The 19,168-nt window shown below is 43.6% G+C and overlaps 1 protein-coding gene across 1 annotated transcript; it reads right to left on the minus strand.

The window, feature by feature from the left end:
- Positions 1-1,435: 1,435 nt before the first annotated feature.
- GLYCTK (glycerate kinase) lies at positions 1,436-14,273 on the minus strand. The gene is made up of 5 exons (XM_063123377.1): positions 14,073-14,273; positions 13,557-13,963; positions 10,913-11,064; positions 3,786-3,961; positions 1,436-2,676 (listed from the first exon to the last, which is right to left on the minus strand). Exons 2-5 carry the CDS (start codon positions 13,931-13,933, stop codon positions 1,768-1,770), a joined length of 1,614 nt encoding a protein of 537 aa, XP_062979447.1. The 5' UTR covers positions 13,934-13,963; positions 14,073-14,273; the 3' UTR covers positions 1,436-1,767.
- Between the last annotated feature and the right edge of the window lie 4,895 nt (positions 14,274-19,168).

The following is a 19,168-nucleotide window of genomic DNA, read 5'->3' on the forward strand; positions in this document are numbered from 1 at the left end:
AAGCAAATATTTTGAATTTATTCCATGTTGGACAAAATATTAGATTTGGGTCATTGTGAGAGACCGAGAATGAAAACTATTTCTCCAGTACAGAATGATTAACATTTAGCAGGCGTGTTCTGGAGAGAATTTTTAGCCTACAGCAAACTTAAACAGATGTGGAACCTACATAGAATGTATAGGGAGGGAATACAAGATGGTCTGATATGATACTCAGATCATTTTATGCTGGTAAGTGTAGATTCAAATATAGCATGGCATACAAATACATTATACTTAAGACTGATCATCTCTTCTTTTCACCTTCACAATAGCCTAATGTAGACAATGAAGGAGCTAGGCAGTCACTTTTACAATACCAATACACATGGGTGCGGTAGTATTTTGACTTCACTTTAAAGGGGGTGAAATCTGTTTAACGGGGGCTTTGGATTCCCCTCATCCTTAGCAGTCCTAAAGTCCAATGGTGTCTGGCATTTAACACTCAATGGACTGTGTATCTTATTAGAATTTACTATTACAATCACCCTAATTTGCGTCTCTGACAAACATATGAACATTCTGAATGCGCCTGACTTCACAAATCACAAACATTTAAAGCAGGCTTCCCCAACCTAATGCCCTCTACATGTGTTGGACTACAACCTTTATCCTCCCCCATCCAGCTGTAGTCCAACATATCTGGAAGGTACCAGGTTGGGTGGAAGCTGATTGAAAGCATATCGCTCAACAGCAGAGACTGAAGTCTGGCTATCTCAAAATGCCTCACTATTCTTACTGGCTGCCTTTATAGATATACAAGAGTCCACCCGTACAACACCATCACTCCCTTTGTGGTCAGGCCAATCCAGTGACTACATTGCAATGTTAATATATAAAACTATTCTGACAACAACAACAACCTTGTTCATTATATGCCTGAAATCATAGAAATGTCTGTTGCCAACTGGTGTCCACTCATAGTTTATGCCGTCCAACACTCAACTTGTTGAAATACTGCTAAATCTTGTTAGTCATTCTGGTCAAGTGTTCTTTCTTCATATAATTTCATGGCTGCTTCAGTACAGTATTACCTATTCTTCTACCTCCTGAACCTTTACAAGTGCTGCTGCTGTACTTGTGCCCTCATTGTTGTTATATCATTATTCCCTTTGTATGTTTACAGGTTTTTAAATTCACTTTGCCTTGTTATTGATACTCTTATGAAAATTGATAAGGAGAGAAATTTCTGTTACCAAAAACAAATTATATTAGCAGTCTCAAGCGTGGAAGTCCTCATTTATTTATATTAGTTATTATTAACATTTTACAACTTATTTGGTAAAAAGCAATCAAGGTTTTTAACAACAATTTAAAACAATAAAACCTTAAAACTGTTAAGAACAATAACATTAAAAACAAGAAAGAATTTAAACTACATAATTTAAAAGGCTAAATTAAAAAGAAGTGTTGTCACAACCTTTCTAAAGGCCAAAGGAGCAGGTGGGTAATCATAGTTCTTGAGGGAGCGCATTCCACAGTCTGAGAGTGACACAGGAAACAGTCCTTTTCACATGTGCCCAACACATGGACCTCCTTGATATCCAGAATGTTGGTATTACGCTTACTCTGTGTTGACCTTACTTCTTTCTTTTTTAAAAATGAAACATTTAACATGTCCTGGATGTTAAGTGACCAGAAAGCAACACTCCCCAATTTATGTAGCCTAGAGTTACCCACAGTTAGATGTTCTTCCTTCTTAGTAAAAGAATCTTAACGTCCGAAGCATCACAAACTTCCTCTGGCTCTGATTAAAACAGCATGAACGTCCATGACATTTGTGCCTGTCAGGCCTGTCATCAAAAGGTGACGCCCGCTTTGGAACTCAGTGAAGAATGAGTATGAATTATTATTGCTCAAAAATGCTTCCACATCGAAACCTTCCTGCTCAGCCTCGCCCACCAGTTCCTGGCTACAGAGGGCCCCAGCAGCCTCCGTGGGTCCATCTTGTCCATCAGTACCACCACTCAGGAATACAACTTCAAATTTCTCAAGAAAGCTGCCTTCTGCAGTGGATTTCACTCTGTGCAGCTCTAAAGCCACTCGCAGAACTAATTCCTGATTCCTCCCCCCCTTCCCGTTTCCTTTAAGCTGCACAGTGGTTTCTCCACCCGCCAAAAGACAAATGGGTTTTTCAACTTGAGATTCTTGCAAATGTCTGAAAGCATCTGAAAGGTCCAAGCCTGGGATCTCCAGTTCTGCTGCAAGGTTCGAGAGAGCTTCTTTCACCTTGTCTTTCAAAGGGGAATTCCTGGAAATTCTCGAGGTGCTCAAGCAAACAAGCTGAATTAACAGACTGTAGAAGTGGGCAACGGTGCTGACCTCCCCACACATGACATCACTCAGAAGCACAGTTAGATAACCCCGATCTTCCGCTTGACGTTTGGCCTCCTCTAAAGCTAATCTGTTAGACCCAATGACAACATTGTAGACGTGGGAATAGTCTTCGGGAGTGCTCTGCTCCGTGACGGAACTAGACAGCACTGTCTGCACAGACTCTGGCAAGCTGTTTAGCAGATCATATTTGGCCAATATCTGCAGACAGTCCTGGACGCGGTGAGAACTGGGTACAGTAGGGCCACTTGCTATAATGTCCAATGGATCCCCAATGACATCAGAGAGGATAAGGCTCAACACCTAGAAACAAAGAAGGCAGCAGATAGACTTAATACAACACCCTTAATACAGCTCATTAACATTCAATGGTCCCTGCTCAGGATTTGGGCAGTAGTTGCGACTCAGAGTGAGTTCATCCACGGCTGTTGATCACTTCCATGACTGCAAGATCAAGTGATGGCTTGCATGGATGAAAAAGCCACCAGAGGCCAAACACGACAGAGAGTGCTTTGTGTCCCCTCAAATTACCTCAGAAATAAGGTGTTTCAATATGTTTCATTATAAATCATAGAGGCTGCAGTCCTGATCAACTTCGTTAGGAAGTAAGCTCCGTTGAACTCAGCGGGATTTATTTCTGGGAAAACATACTTCAGTTTAGGGTTGCAGCATTTAATCATTTAATGCTGCCTTCCCCAACCTGGTGCCCTCCAGATGTGTTGGACTGCAACTCATATCATTCCAGCACTGGCTATGCTGGGACTGGATTCTATTTCAGTTCATTTTTGACAAAACAGCTTTCTGAGCCACAGAGGAAAACTGCGCAAGAAGATCTGGGAGCAGGTTGGGAACCAAACACCAAGGCTGGGCCCCCTCCAGTTTGCAGAGGGGCACCCTTCTGGACCTTGCATGGCCCCTAAAGACCGCTTCGCCTTCCATTTCCCACACTAGCTTCCTCCCCTCTGTGCTCTCTTTCATCCTTGCCCCTGCAAACAATGAAAAACAGCCACATTTTGCAATGATTTGACATCAGAATAATACTTTTTTTACTGTTACGGAATTCATTAATGTGTGGATTATTAATTCATTAAGTGTGGATTATTGTCGCACACACTGCACAGATCGTGCAATCTAGAGGCAGATGATGTTTCAGGAGTGTTAGATGTTAGTCACCTTTCAAGTCAGTTACAACTGCCTCCCTCCATTCCTCAGATTCTTTGGATGTCTTCAGCATCGCTGAAATGGATCTTAGCCATTCACATGGCTAAGAACTTTAAACTGCCCAGCCCTTCTGCACCTCACTCTACTTCCATTTCACCCACACTTGACCTAGAGCTATACCAAGCATTCTCTTCAAATACTTTTAAAAATATTGACAGAGCCATTGGGTAAAGACAGCCTTTCATACCCACCTGTGCAGGATAGGCTGCCCGTGCCAGCCCCCCACCTTTTAACAAGGAGAGAGCCTTGCGAATGGTGTTCAGCTCTTGAATGGTAGCTCCTTTCGAAGCGAGTAGCCTGGTGAGGGTTCCCTTCTCCTCGAGGGTGACTGGAGGGATGGGTGCAGGTAGAAGTGCCGAACCCCCTCCTAAAATGCAGGAGAACTTAACTGTGAGTACATTTCTATGCAGCAAGATTCCTCCCCACAACCCAAAGGCTAGTTTCACATCACGTAGGCAAGATACCAAGTCATTCTGAGGCCAGCATTTCCTTTGTTTCTTCCCCTTGCGTTGGAAGCAGATTTTGTCCTAATTTTTTTCAACTGCATGCACAGTGTTCTGGAATGACAACTGGGAATGCTTTCCTACCAAGCAGAGAGATTCACTCCCTCTGTACGCATTCATCTCTGACAGCGACTCGGTACAGTTCTGGGCCCAGTTACACAAGCAACTAACACAGAGACCGTAGACATCAAGAAAACAGATTCTCCCATTACAATGTACCAATGTCAGACTATCAGCTGCATGGCAAGGGTCTGAAAATGATGGCGATGGCAATCTAGATGAAAGGACAGAGGGACATCCATGATGAATCATATCTGCAGAAAGGTCATCCAGGGAGACATGCAAGCGTACAGAATAGGCAGGGAAGGAAAAGCTGAGGAAGTGAACAAGAAACAAAATGACTGCTTTCAGGGATAAGGAAGAGACTCTGGCCCTTTCTACACCTAAGGATTATCCGAGGAAAATGGAGGGATCGTCTCTGCCTGCTCCCGGGATCCCCTGTGTGTCATTTGCATGCAGAGGATGATCCCGGGACGATCCCGGGAAAAAGGCAGATGTAGAAACGGCCACAGTCAAGCTTGGAAGAAGAAAAAGGGTATGTCCAGGGAGAGGAGGAGAGCTGGTGAGTGAGGTAAAAAAGAAAGAAAAAAAGGCGATACTGGTAACTGTAAAACTCCAAAATCTTAAACCAAAAGCATGCTGGAAAGAAATGTTAACATTTATAGAAAAAGGCAGATCCTTGCCACTCCAGTTGGAAGAGAGCTGTGGGGCTTTAACTGACCATCTTACCCGCTGTTTACATGGAGATTATGAAGGTTCCTCTGACCAATGGATCACTACCTACTGCTACTGAGCTTTAGAGGCAAAAAGCATGCGGCTCAGGGAGCAGGGGACAAGACAAGAGGCAGCTATAAGGGTCTGTACATAATTCAAAAGGATTTGGGAGGAGGGAGTGTGCTAGTCAACCTTCCCAGTGGAGGGAATGGCCCTAGAAAGGATCAGGCCTAATTTAGAGGAAAATAAAAGGCTGCAGAAGTATAATAAATGAACACTTTTGCATTTTTGGTTTGCTAGTTGCTGTTCTCAGAAACTGAAGTCAAGGGAAGGACTGAGGTTTGGCTAATCACAGAATGCAAATGCATTGATGGATACCAGTGTGCAAAATTACTGATGAGAACATTAGCCTTAACATATTGGGGATCAGGATGGTGAGAGTTTCCACAACTCCAGTCTTCTTTGCAGCCACAAGTAACATCCATCTCTTCTCTGCCACCGCCATCTTCCCTTTCTGGCCCTGAAATCCAAGGTAGCCATGGCATCACCACCTGATGTGAGTTCACCAGAGCTTGCTTCCACTAACTTCATATGCTATCAGATTAGGACTGTGAAGTCCCAGGCTCAGATCCCCACTCAGCTATGAAAGTCATTGGGTGGCCTTACGTCGGTCACCATCTCTCAACCTAACCTGCCTCACAGAGTTGTTGAGAGGACAAAGGGGAGGGGAGGAGGAAGAGCCACACATGCCACCCTGAACTTCTTGGAGGAGAGATAAGATAAAAAAACAAATTAACTAACAAGTCTAAAAGCCTCCATTTTGTTCAATATGCCACTAGCTACGAGGGGAGACATTTGCCCTATAGAGATGGGGCTGCATACTAATCCTGCTCCTTGTTTCTCTTTCAAGCTAGACCAATCAAGATTCAGGGCTGATTTAGCAAAGAATAAAGAACAGAAAAATAAATGGCAGAGAAGAAGGATCTAAAACACGGTTGTCAAACATAGGGCCTGGGGGGGGGGGTTATTAAGTTCTCTGCGGTCTCCACTGTGGCCTGTGGCATCCCTACCACACTTCACACAAATTATTCAACCCAAACTCTGGGGCTAGGGAGCAACGCCTTTACTAGTGCAAGCGGTTGCTACTGTATGCCCTTAGGAGCAGCCTCTCCCACCATTCCCTTTAAATTAGCAACTCAGATGTCAAGGAGTGCAGTGCATGGGGAGGAAGAAGAGCCAAGTGCTTGCCAGCATTTTCAGCCAAGACAGAAAGATGTGGGAAAGGTGGCAGCGGCCTGCAGAGAAACCTGCAGAGGAGGAGATGGGTGACAACAGGAATACTGAGTCAGGTAGGGTGGAAGAGGGGAGGAACTGGCCTGAGAATTAGGAGCTGCAGGGAGCTCAGGTCTGGGTAGGGCAATTCCAACTGAGGGCAGTATTTATTTATTTATATAGCACCATCATTGTTCATTGTGCTGTACATAGTAAAAGAATAAAACAGCAACACCCTGCCACATAGGCTTACATTCTAATAAAATCATAATAAAACAATAAGAGGGGGAAGAGATTGCACGAAATAGGCACAGGGGGCAACAAAACTAACAGTGTGAAAGTAAGAACAAAGTCAAGTTCTAAAAGCTGTAGAAAAAAGAAAAGTTTTCAATTGAGCTTTAAAAATAATAATTGAACCTGTGATCCGCAAATGCTCTGGAAGAGAATTCCAGGCATAAAAGGCAGCAAGAGAAAATGGACAAAGCCGAGCAAGAGAAGTAGAGATTCTTGGGCAGGTAAGAAACATGCCATTCGATGAGCGAAGAGCATGAGCGGGGCAATAGTGTGAGATGACAGAAGAAAGATAGGAAGGAGCTAGACTGTGACAAGCTTTGAAAGTCAACAGGAGAAGCTTATATTGGATTCTGAGGTGAATTGGAAGCCAATGAAGAGATTTCAGAAGTGGAGTAACATGATCAGAGCAATGAGCCAAAAAGATGATCTTAGCAGCAGAGTGGTGAATAGAAACCAACGAACAGATGTGAGAAGAAGGAAGGCCATTCAGAAGAAGGTTACAACAATCGAGAAATAACCAAAGCATAAACAAGAGTCTTGGCAGAATAGTAGCTAATTAAAGCTACTTTGATGTAAGATGGGATAGGTGGCACGTTGTGCCAAGATCATTTTTAAAGAAATTCAGTACTGGAGCTATTATTCACCACCAAAACTAGTGACCCTTCATACAAATAGCATGGTTATGGTTCCTGGGAGTCTGCTGGATGGGTTTCTTTTGTGCCCTTAACCCATTTGGATCCAGAGAAAGCATCAGAATACCAGGACACAGAGAGAGAGAGAGAGAGAAAGAGAGAGAGAGAAATGCACAAGTACACACACACTGTAGTCTTTACTGTTTTATTGACCTCGTTCATAATGAGCAGCACTTAAAAAAAAGAAAAACACAGTACCACTCTAAGAAAAATATAGAAATGAAATGAACTGACACTAAAAGCTTATGGCAAGTGCCGCAGACGGATGTGAAAGAGAGGGCCAAGAAAAGAAAGAAAAATAGCTCAAGCTCCAGACATATCTGCAATCTGAGCAATGCATATGTGTGATCACAACTAAAAGGATGACCGTGGAGAAATATGATCAAGAGGGCTGCGAAAAGAGTAGAGGGCAACTCTGCAAAGGCGTTAGCTCAAAAGCGACCCTTAAATGATAAATGCTCTGAGTTTTGAGACACACTACGTGTAAAACACTACAAACCACAAATACACACGATATTTCATCAATCACTATGAATCCAGTTAAGAGACAGCTGTATCCAGATAGGGAGTTTTCTCATATGGGACATTTTGAACTGGCTTTCAAAAAAGGAAAACAGGCAACAGCGTGTTTTGAGAGGCTAAAAATCTTTTCAAGAGAAAAGCAGCCAAGTGGCAAAAGGAAGTTCAAGAAAATTCCCATCAAAGGGCATTTTCACCCAGGTAAATCTATGCTTGGATAATGCTGCAGTCTTGGAGAGTGCTCGTATTCTATGAAGCTGAGGAATAGAGCTTCCAGACTACAATGGATCTAAGAGAACAATTAATAACCCCAAACTACTGTTTGTGAGCTAGCTATGAAAACCCTGAAACATGGAAATGCACACATGGGTGCACACATGTGTCCATGATAAGGATCAGTGGTTGTTTCATGAGCAGTGTGAACATTTTAGGGACTACATACTCTCCCCCTCAGTTCTGTAAGAAGTGTTCTGGTCCAACCTCCATACATCTAAATAAGATTAGTGACGGCACCCAGGCAAGACTTCTTAGGTCGTTTCTACACCAGCCCGAAAATGCAGGCTGGTCATGACCGAGTCCTTGTGTGTCCAGATGATGCAGAGGGACTCCCGGGAGGAAAGAGGGATGAGAACGGGTTTTCCCAGGGATAAGTACTCCCTGGGAAAATCCGATTCTTCCCGTGGTCTCGGGATCATCCCGAGACCACGGGACATGTGGCCGCCCATCCCGGATTCTTCCTTCCTCCCCGCGAGTAGCGGGGAGTAGTAGAGGGAAGGAACTGGGCTAGAAGGAATCCAAGGTTGGGGGGGGGGAGAGCGGGGTCGGGCCTTTTTTTTTAAAAAAAATAATACTCACTTTTCATTGGAGTGGACATGCGCTCAGCTCCTTAAAAAAAATGTAATGGTGGGCGCGACACCCTCCTTCCTCCTGGGATGTTGCACCTGCATATGGACTAAGAGGAGGATCTCGCGATGGGGATATCATGAGATCCTCCCCACTCCCTCCCTCTGTAGAAATGGCCTTAGTTGCAATTCATTCCTCCTGCAGGCCCACAACAAAAGCGCATCTTCTGAAACTATTTCTGTGGATTTGAGTAGTTATAGAGATATTGGTTCGGTGAGCGGATTTGTGTTAATATCTAATGCATTTTAATTTGGTAAATTAAAAAATACCATCCTAAGCCTAAGTAATACTCTGTGATAGGCATCAATATTTAAAAGTAAGTAACTTACTTCAGTATCTTCAAGCATGGACAATTGTGCCAAGTTTAACTGAAATACTTTCTAAATGACATGTAAGTAAGTACTGCTTGCTCTATTCATATTTTGTCCCTGCCACAACCCTTGTCCATCCATCTCTGTACCAAATACCAGCTTTGCATTATAACACATCTGGCAACCGTGATGGAGCGAACACTTCAAGATGCAGCTGCAGTGCCAACACAACACCCCAGGCCAGTTTACACCAGCAGTCCAGTGACACAAGCTATGAGAGCAGCAGTCCAAGAATCCATCACATAAAAAGCTACAGGGCATTCTGCTCCAATGGCACTGAGGCCCCTTCTCCAAAGGCAGATTTCATCACTACGTGGCCAAAGCAAGGAAATACAGAACGTCCCATTCAATTCCTTCCCAGCCCATTCAAAGCAAACTGAAAACATGTCCCTCGGACCGATCCTATGTACACTCAGTTCCCACTCCCACCATCCCCAGCTTTTCTAAGGGCACCGCTTTTGTATTTTCTGATTCAGGACTGCCACCCACTGGAGAAAGTGGGCCTTGCTGCTTTAAAATGCATGCAAGGGCTCTGAGAAACTAAAGCAAGTGCAGTTATAACTTCTACTCGTGTGGTTTCTACGGGGCTTAATTAGAATAAATTTGCAAAGAATATATATCTTGAACAAAATATGTCTTTAGTAAACATCCAAATACAGAAATATGCCACAATTTGTCCTTCTATGTGCAAACAACAACAATAAGAACATGGATCTCTTGCATGTAGCCCAGTCCCGCGTGGTTCTGTATCTCTAGGTGCCGAGTATTTTGGAAGTCCCTTTTGTAGATTTTTTCTCAACTTTTATTTCATAGGACAATCCCCAACCAGTAACACAACAGTTCAGAGTATTAGCCCTGCAATAATATAATTAATACAAATATCAAAAATGCAAAAAAAAAAGATTCTCCACCCCCTTGAAATGCTACTGTACACAATTAACAGTTCAATTTACCTTCTACAAGGTGATAAGAGCCTATAATTAAACAGAAATTCTTCTAATACTCAGCTTTCAGCAGAACTAGTTCTCTTTCTTTCAGCTGTTTCTTCTCTAGCCCTCCCTCTGAGTGAGAGCCCCACTCAAGGGACCAAACCATCTACTCCATACGGGTTACACAGTGTTTTGGGAGCCTGTGGAATTTGGAGATTAATTAGCAGAAACCTGGCGGTGTGGAACGTTAATCTGGAGATGAATGACACAGTGAGATCTACAGATCTCAAATCTCCAGAAGAATGAGGCAGGAAAACTGAGTCAGAAAGAGAAAGACAGAAAACAACCGACTATCAGCCTTCTCCAACCTGGTGCCCTCCAGATGTGCTGGACTGCAACCCCCATCGCACACCCCAGCAAATGGCCATGCTGTCTGGAGATGATTGGAGTTCTAAACCAGCACAGGCTGGGGAAGGCTCAATTAATATTACATGGCAAAGTCTATTTCAGCAAGCTAATTAAAACGTTTGATGCAGATGTGTTAAACTAAATATTAGAATTTCACATTCCATTTCCTTTCATCCCAGCAGACATCACCATACATGAGGATTCAAAAATGCAGTTCTCCCCAGGACAGAAGAATAATAAAAAGCAGAGAAACAGTGACAGACCAGGCTACCTGGGTCAGCAATGACATCATTTCCAAAGCAAGCAGGTAGAGGAGAGCAACAGGCATGCTTCAGGGGCCGGGGCACTGCCACTGTCCTGTTGCTAGAAGAGTACATTCTCACACACATGCTGTGAAGCTGCCACCAGCATGGGAGTCTCAATGGGAACTACTCTGAGCTACTTTACGCTCCAGTTCTGCTTTCGTTGCAACAAACAACTTGACCTACTTTGCCAGGCATGTTTATGGAGCGGCTTCTCCCATGCACAAGCAGGAGAAAATATAAACCAGATTAGAAAAATGGAAAGAAGGATGGCACGAATGCACAAGGAAGAAGAGAAAGCAATATATTTCTTAGCATAACCCAATCCCGTTTTGGGATTCCAGGCATTACCCGAGATCAGCACCAGGAGAAGGTCCTCTGCTGTCAGGCCTTTGGCCAAATCCCGGATGGTGCTGGCTGCTTTCAGAGCTTCTCTATCAGGAAGGTTGTGCTTAGCTCCCTCCATAACCTGGATGTGGCTCTGGGGCTTCAGCAACATCTCCCTACAGGGTTAAAAAAAAAGATGAACACGCTATCTTTTGAACCACACTTAAGCATACCATTAAACACCCCTATGAATGACGATGCACAGGACAGTGGAGTGCAATTCACCCTTGTCCCCAACAGCTTAATGAGGCACTGCCTAGAGCAACTTTTATAGGTCTATGCTCCATTGCCCAGTAGGCTGACAGCTGTTCAGCCCTTGGGTCAAACACAGTGACATCCCACAAGAACTGCTCAAAACTTATGAATGGAAATATAAAGCCTGTTTCCAGGTGAACAACAACAATGATTAAAACTAGTCCAGAAGCATTAATTCCAGACCTAGGATGTGAGTACGCAATTTTAAAAAGGCACTGTTAGCCTGGCATAACCATTCTGTACACAGGGACAAAGAATTCCAAAGCATTTCAGCCAGATCTTGCTATCTTGGATCCATCCTAGATCACTGTGTTTCCCTATGGCAGCCTACCCCAACCTGATGCCCTCCAGATGTTTCAAACCACAGCTCCTGGGCACCAGATTGGGGAAGGCTGCTCTAGATGAATTCTGTACTCTGTGAACCCCCATGTAACAAGATTGCTTTGTTTTCAAAACCCTTGAACAGGAAAACCAGCCAGAGTTTGAAGCAAGGTCAACTGATCATATATTCTAAAAACAAGCCCTCTAGAATAGTAGTTTTGACCTAAACAATTCTGGCTTGGGATTTCTGTCGAAAAGGCTGAAAATTAGCACAAAAATATGCAACATGTCCCTAAACTCAGCCTCTGTACCAGAGGACTGGAAGATGGCCAATGTAACACCTATCTTCAAAAAGGGATCCGGGGGGGAGGGGGATCCGAAAATTACAGGCCTGTTAGCTTGACATCTGTTTCAGATAAATTGGTTGAAAACATTATTAAGGCAAAATTAGTAAGCATATAGAAGGGCAGGTCCTGCTGAAGAAGAATCAACATGGCTTCCGCAAAGGCAAGTCCTGTCTCACTAATCTACTAGAATTCTTTGAGATTGTCAACAAACATGTAGATAGGGGTAATCCGGTGGACATTGTTTACTTGGACTTCCAAAAGGCTTTTGATAAAGTCCACCACCAAAGACTCCTGACTACACTTAGTAGTCATGGAATAAGAGGAGAGGTCCTCTTATGGATCACTAACTGGTTAAAGAACAGAAAGCAGAGAGTAGGAATAAATGGTCAATTCTCCTGATGGAGGAAAGTAAATAGTGGGGTCCCATAGGGATCGGTATTGGGACCAATTCTTTTCAACTAGTTCATAAATGATCTGGAGTTTGGAGTGAGCAGTGCAGTGGCCAGGTTTGCCAACAACACCAAATTATTTAAGGTGGTTAAAACACAAAGGGATTGTGAAAGCTCCAAAGGGAACTCTCCAAGCTGGGAGAGGGGGCAGCCAAATGACAGATGCGGTTCAATGTAAGCAAGTGTAAGGTGATGCACGTTGGGGGGGGGGGGATCCTACTTCAAGTATAATCTAATGGGACCTGGCTGGTGGTGACCGAACAAGATAGAGATCTTGGGATTGTGGTGGACAGCTCAATGAAAATGTCCACCCAGTGTGCAGCCACTGTAAAGAAGGCAAACTCCATGTTAGGCATTATAAGAAAAGGAATTGAGAATAAAACGGCCAGTATCATACTGCCCTTATACAAATCTATGGTGCAACCACACTTAGAATACCATGTACAGTTCTGGTCATCACACCTAAAAAAGAATATTATAGAGCTGGAAAAAGTGCGGAAAATGTCAACTAAAATGATTAAGGGGCTGGAGCATCTCCCCTATGAGGAAAGGTTACATCAACTGGAATTGTTTAGCTTGGAAAAAAGGAGGCTAGGGGAGACATTATAGAGATGTATAAAATTATGCATAGTATGGAGAATGTGGATAGGGAGACATTTTTCTCCCTCTCTCAAAATACTAGAACCAAGAGACATCCCATGAAGCCTATTGGTGGGAGTTCCAGGACAAATAAAAAGAAAGACTTCTTCACACAGCGCATAGTTAAATTATGAAACTCACTACCACAGGACGTAGTGATGGCCACCAATTTGGATGGCTTTAAAAGGGGGTGGATGAATTCCTGGAGGCGAACACTATCAATGGCTACTAGCCCTGATGGTTGTGTGCTAACTCCAGTATTCAAGGCAGTAAGCCTGTGTGTACCAGTTGCTGGGGAACATGGGTGGGAGGATGCTGTTGCACCATGCCCTGCTTATTCATCCCTGGCCGATGGCTGGTTGGCCACTGTGTGAACAGAGTGCTGGACTAGATGGACCCTTGGTCTGATCCAGAATGGCACTTCTGATGTTCTGCAGCACAGGATCAAGAGTAAGATTCAAGTTACATCACATCAAAAAGGAGTCATGAGGGAACTCAGATTATAAATATAGGAGTTGGTAGGGGGGAAACCTTGAGGCTGCTCTACATGCCTAATTTTGTACTTAATCACCCTCTGACAGGGCCTCGCTTCCTTACCTCATTCCTGTGTGTTGTAGAGTTTCTTGGATGCCTTGAGGAACGCTAATTACTCCCCGAACAAGGTGGTCTCCAAGGATGTCTTCTGCCACAGCTGCCATGCCCAGAACAGCCTTCCCAAAGCCAACCAGGTACAAGTCCCCCCTGAGTTCAAAAGGTCGGCCATGCAACACGAGCCTGGGGCATTCACTCGTCTCTAGCACCAGGGCCCTTTTCAGCATGGGCCCCGGCAGGACTGTGCCAACAGCACTGCGGAAGATATGCAGCCCATGCTCCTTGAGGGCCATGTTGGAAGACGATGCTTCACCAGCAGAGCGAGAGCTGGGTCTCCAGCAGGCTCTGCCTAAGACAGGCCAGCATTTGAGGACATAGACCATGGCCAGAGTTGTTAGCCAGCCATAGTACACCTAGAACAAGGAATAAGAAAATTGAATCATTTTGAGCCATATTCTAAAATAAATGGGTGGGGAAGAGACTGGGGACACATGTGGAGCTTCTTTGCATTCCCCAGTGTACCTGTCTCACAGGAACTCTGCCTGCAAACCAGTCTCTGCTTCCAGCAACTGCAGTACGGGCTCGTTGCTCTCCTGGGAAAGTCCAGAGGTCTTCTTGTCCAACCAACTGGAAGGATCAGATGGAAAGCTTAATAATTTACAGATCAGGGTTTGCTTTCTTGTTTGCAAATCTTCTGTCTTCCATTAGGGAAGCAGGCATACCAGAAGCTGCAAATTAAGCAAAGCAACCTTCAGGAAAGCACAGTACGCCAAACTGCTTTCTTGCCCCACACCCCACATAAAAATCATAGGAGTATAACCTCAATGTTAGAGTGTAAAAAAGGAAGGCTCCAAAAGTGGATACTCTGTGAGGCTAGGGTTACATTAGAAGCCCCAGTGACTTGCTAAGTGGTGGGAAAGCGAGAGCTAGGCCAGATCTACACCGAGCAGGATATAACACTATAAAAGTGGTTTGAAAATGGTATATGGAATGTGTCATGGGCCCCAACAGTTGTGACTGCATTTCAATACTGTTATAAAGCAGAAGTGTAGCTCTTACCCTAGTTAGGGATTACTTGGCTGAATTGCCTCTAACTCCCCGCCTCAGCCTTTTCTCTCTCTGCCACTGTTATTAGGAATAGTTTGCTGGTCTAATGCTAGGGCGTGGTATACTAATCAGTGCTTTCTTTCATAAATATTTGTGGCAACACAAAACCTCTTTGCTGCACCTTTCACTCTTGAAAGAGGCACTGCAGCTAGTCCAATAATGTGTTCAGCACTGAATTTAAGCTTGGAGATTTTTTTGACATTTTGGCAGGGACTACGGCCAGCCCAGGATACAAATGAAGTTTTCTTGCTTTTCTGTTTGCTCATTTTTAACTTTGAAGCCTCCATTTGGAAAAGCATCCAGAAACCTTCATTAATCTTTGCAGGGATCTGCTGAGAATAGTTTCTTCCGTAGCACGATTGCTCAGGGATTATGAAGGGTTTAGATTAATCTCCTTTAAATGAAAACTTCATAAGCTGCCATTAATGAATACTGGCCCTAATCTGCATATTAATTTGAATAAATCATCATGATATGTTCTTCTTCTGAAGGTTCCTTATGAATCTGGCTTGAGCTCCAATATATGAGATGGTTTCTAGTTCCTTATTAAATCCTCTGTGGGGGTGACGAGGGCGTTGTAAATAGCTGGAATGATGTACAAGCGTATATTAACCAACAGCATTCACTTTACCTGAAATAATAGTTTTTGCTTTATCAATTAATGAGGAAAGTATCATGTAAGGTTTAACTATTATGTCTGATATATAGATGTCTAGAAAAAATATACTTTGGCTTAATTAGTAAGAAATTGCTTTGCCAAAGACCTATCAAACTTAATTGTATCTAACTTGAAAAGTGTATGTTTAAGTTTTTGTATGTGTATTTTCATTATGAAAGATTCTCTTAAAAGACAAGATAGTGAACTTAGATTTATGAAACACCAATTGACACATTGGCAGGGAGTTAATATTTGAGAAACTGTGTAAGTTTGTACTGATTCGGGGTTCAAATAGCTTCTTTGATAGTGAAACTCCTTGTCTATAATACTGCCAAAGAACTCTATAAACCAAAATAGTAAGCAAAATGGGCTCAGCAATGCCCTTTTGTAACAGCTAGAAATGCTTAGGAAACACTTTAGTTGCTTTTATATACTTTGCTGCTTGCATTTCAACTGGCAGTTTATATTTGCATCAATAAAAGAAAGAAATTGATTCAAAGATTCCTGTACTATTATTTAGTACTAAACCTAGATTGCAACTCACCAAACAATCTTAGGTGTACACTTTGTTTAGAAGTGTTTTATCTGCCATAGGGAGTAAACAGGCAGCCAAAGGCTCTGAAAGTACTGAACTAAAAGCAGGTAGCTAAAACATGCACCGTACGAAGCACTTCACAATGGTCTGACTCAGTACAGGGTAGCTTCCTATGTTTGTCCTGACTCTACCACCATTCAATTAATGAGATGATCCTAGATTCAGTTATTTAGACAGAGCATTTCTACATGATGCAATACTTTAAACAACTTGCTTTTTTCTAAATTAAACAGCCTTAAATGTTGTAGGGGTTTTCCTTGCAGGGGAGTTGCTTCAGTCCCTTATTTATATTACCCATTTCTGCAACATTTCCTGCTCTGCGATATTCTTTTTGAGGTGGGGTGACCAGAGCTGTACACAGTGGCTTGATTCACATATTACGGTAACCCACGTTATGGGTTGTTGAATTCTGAGTTGTTGTGTTGTGCAGCCATGCTAACAAACCATGGTTCACTAACCATGAACAATGCAGAAAGAGAACACATGGTTTGTTGTTGGGTTGTGAACTCTGGGTTGTTTAAACCAGGGATTATGTGTGAACACACAACCCTAGGTTGTTAATGGCCACCTCACGTCTCACCCCTAGCTCCCATATCATTTATAAATAAGGTAAGAAGCACAAATCTCAAAACATATCTGTGGTCCCAACACAGATCCCACTATTGACATCCCTCCTTTGCAAGAACTATCCATTTATTCCTGTTTTCTGTTCTTTAACCAGTTACCAATTCATAAGAGGACTTTGCTTCTTATTCCATGACTGCTAGCTTTGCTCAGGAGTCTTTGGTGAGGGACTTTATCGTAAGCTTTTTGAGTCCACATAAACAATGTCTACCAGATCACACTATCATTGTCATGCTTGTTGACATTCTCAGTCTATGGCCTTAGCTAGACCTAAGGTTTATCCCAGGATTGTCCCGGGGTCATCTCTGTTCATGTAAATGACACACAGGCTATCCCAGGAACAGGCAGGGACGATCCCGGGATAAATCTTAGGTCTAGCTAAGGCCTATATCAACGGTCTAAAGTGTAAGGCAGGGGTGTGTGTCACCCAATGAAACTGACTAGCAGTATATTCAAGAAAGTACTTTTTCAAACAATGTTTAACTTACTTAGGATGCAACCCTGTGCATGTTTAGATAGAAAACCCCATATAATTTCCAGCAGTTTTTGTCTAAACATGCATAGGATTACACCTTGATGGAATTTGCTGCCACAAAGTATTGTGATGGTGACCACTATCAGGGAATAGTTTCAGCACTGAAGTGGGCCTTGTAGTTTGTAGCTAAGATTTAACTAGAAGTAGCCTGCAGGTGTTTGGGCCTATTTGCCCTGTGGAATGTCAGAATCTGTGCAAGCTTATCTCTGTCAGTGTTCTCAGAGAAGAACAGGGGAGAGTCGCTCTACACCCCTGGCCCATCTGCAAAGTCGACCTTGACAAGCAAGAAGACTAGTAGCTTGCCATCAAAACCTGACAGAGGATGGGTGGAGGTTGCAGAAGGATCACCCAAATTGAAGCATCATCCTAGAGAGCTGAGCAGTGATGCCCTGTTTGGGCAGGGACCTTGCTGAAAGGCCAAAAGACTTTGCCTGTCAAATGGTCTGGAAGAGGCATCTTACCATCACGCCTCCCCTTTTAAGTTCATGCATAGGTGAAGAGCCTTTGCTAGGAACATCTTGTCTGCATTGCCTGAAGCTCTCCGTTTGGATACATCATTGTCTGAGCCTCCAAAGTCACTCTGCACATGGAATCACTTAATTTGAACGTTGGATTGCTGATCACTGCCTGACTGCTGCCATTATTTATTCATTTATTTCTTGTTGTCACTCTGAGCATCCCTTGGAGGAGGCACCTGAAGGAGGGCCTTGGATGCTGAGCGAAGTGTACGGTCAGTTCATGCTGGGAGAGGCACTCCATTAGGTATTGTGGTCCTGACAGGTCAAAACCAGCACCTTGAATTGGACTTGGTAACATAGTCAACTAGGGAAAGCAGGTCAGAATTGGTATTATGTGTTTGGACCTCCTTGTCCCTATTATCAATCTGGACACCACATCAGGATGGAGAGGCAGGTAAGAAACAGATTTATTATTATTTTGTACAAGCTGCAGCTTCTGAACTGAAATCCAGGCTGCTTCAGGATCGCTGGGGGGGGGGGGGGGAGAAGAGAAACCTGCAGCCTCCTCCCCGACGCAGAACCCCCATCACAGTTGCTGCTTCTCTCCAATCTCTTATCAGAGATTGGAAATAAAGGAAGGGATTCCCTGATTGCTCATCTCCAATCTCTGATGAGTGATTGGAGTTAAGGGGTAGGAAGTATTGCCACAGTAGCAGATGCAAAGGAGCCACGTGAGCCACCGGAAATGGCTTGGTGGGCTGCACCTTTTGCACCCGATTTAAATACTGTGCAAAAACTTCTCCGTAAGACAAAATCCATGATGAAAATAAGCAATTATAGAAAAGTGAAGAAAATCCTGTCTGCATTGACAGACAAAAGTATTTAACACTAAATTGATTAATGAACCTAACCTCAAATAGTTACATGTGATAGATTTTTCCAATTCTCTCCTTATAAGAAAGTTTTGCTGTTGAGGTGATAAGACCAAAGATTAGACCAGGGGCTCATCTAATCCAGCATTTTCTTCATGGTGGCCAACCAGATGCCTGTGGGACACCCGCAAGCAGAACATAAAAGCTACAGTACCCGCCTACTTGTGTTCCCCAGCATACTGCCTCTGATATTGGAGATAGCATATAGCCGTCATGACTTCACAGAAGGTAAATCAGGATCTCTGGGTAATTTGCAGTAGATCAGCAAAAGATTTTTTACTCCCAGTTTAACAGCAGAAACAACAAAAATGGACATTTGTCTGAAAGGACTGTGAGCTCACGTATCTAGGCTCAGAGGCTCACGGTTCTTTCATGCGATGTATACGTCTGTTGCACCTGGCTTTGCCGGTGGATCTTGGGGTGGGGGGAACCAAGTAGATCTCTCAAGCTTGCCCAGTCCTGCTATACGTAATTTAAGCGCGAGGAAAATACCGCCACCGAGTTCGGTATGCACAAGGGATGCAGCCAGAATTCTACCAGAACTCATAAAACATTCCCTCACTTTCTCTCTTCCCTCGCGGGCCCGTCCCCCACCCCCACCCCCGGCGTTTTTTCAGTCTCTTTTAAAATGCCGCGAGACTTGATGACACCTGAAGGCATTCGAAATCCCAGAGGCGGGAAAAGGGCGGGACAGAGCTGTACACTCGAC

Source organism: Elgaria multicarinata, chromosome 3 (genome assembly GCF_023053635.1).
Source record: "Elgaria multicarinata webbii isolate HBS135686 ecotype San Diego chromosome 3, rElgMul1.1.pri, whole genome shotgun sequence".
In the NCBI taxonomy this organism is placed as follows: Eukaryota; Metazoa; Chordata; class Lepidosauria; order Squamata; family Anguidae; genus Elgaria; species Elgaria multicarinata.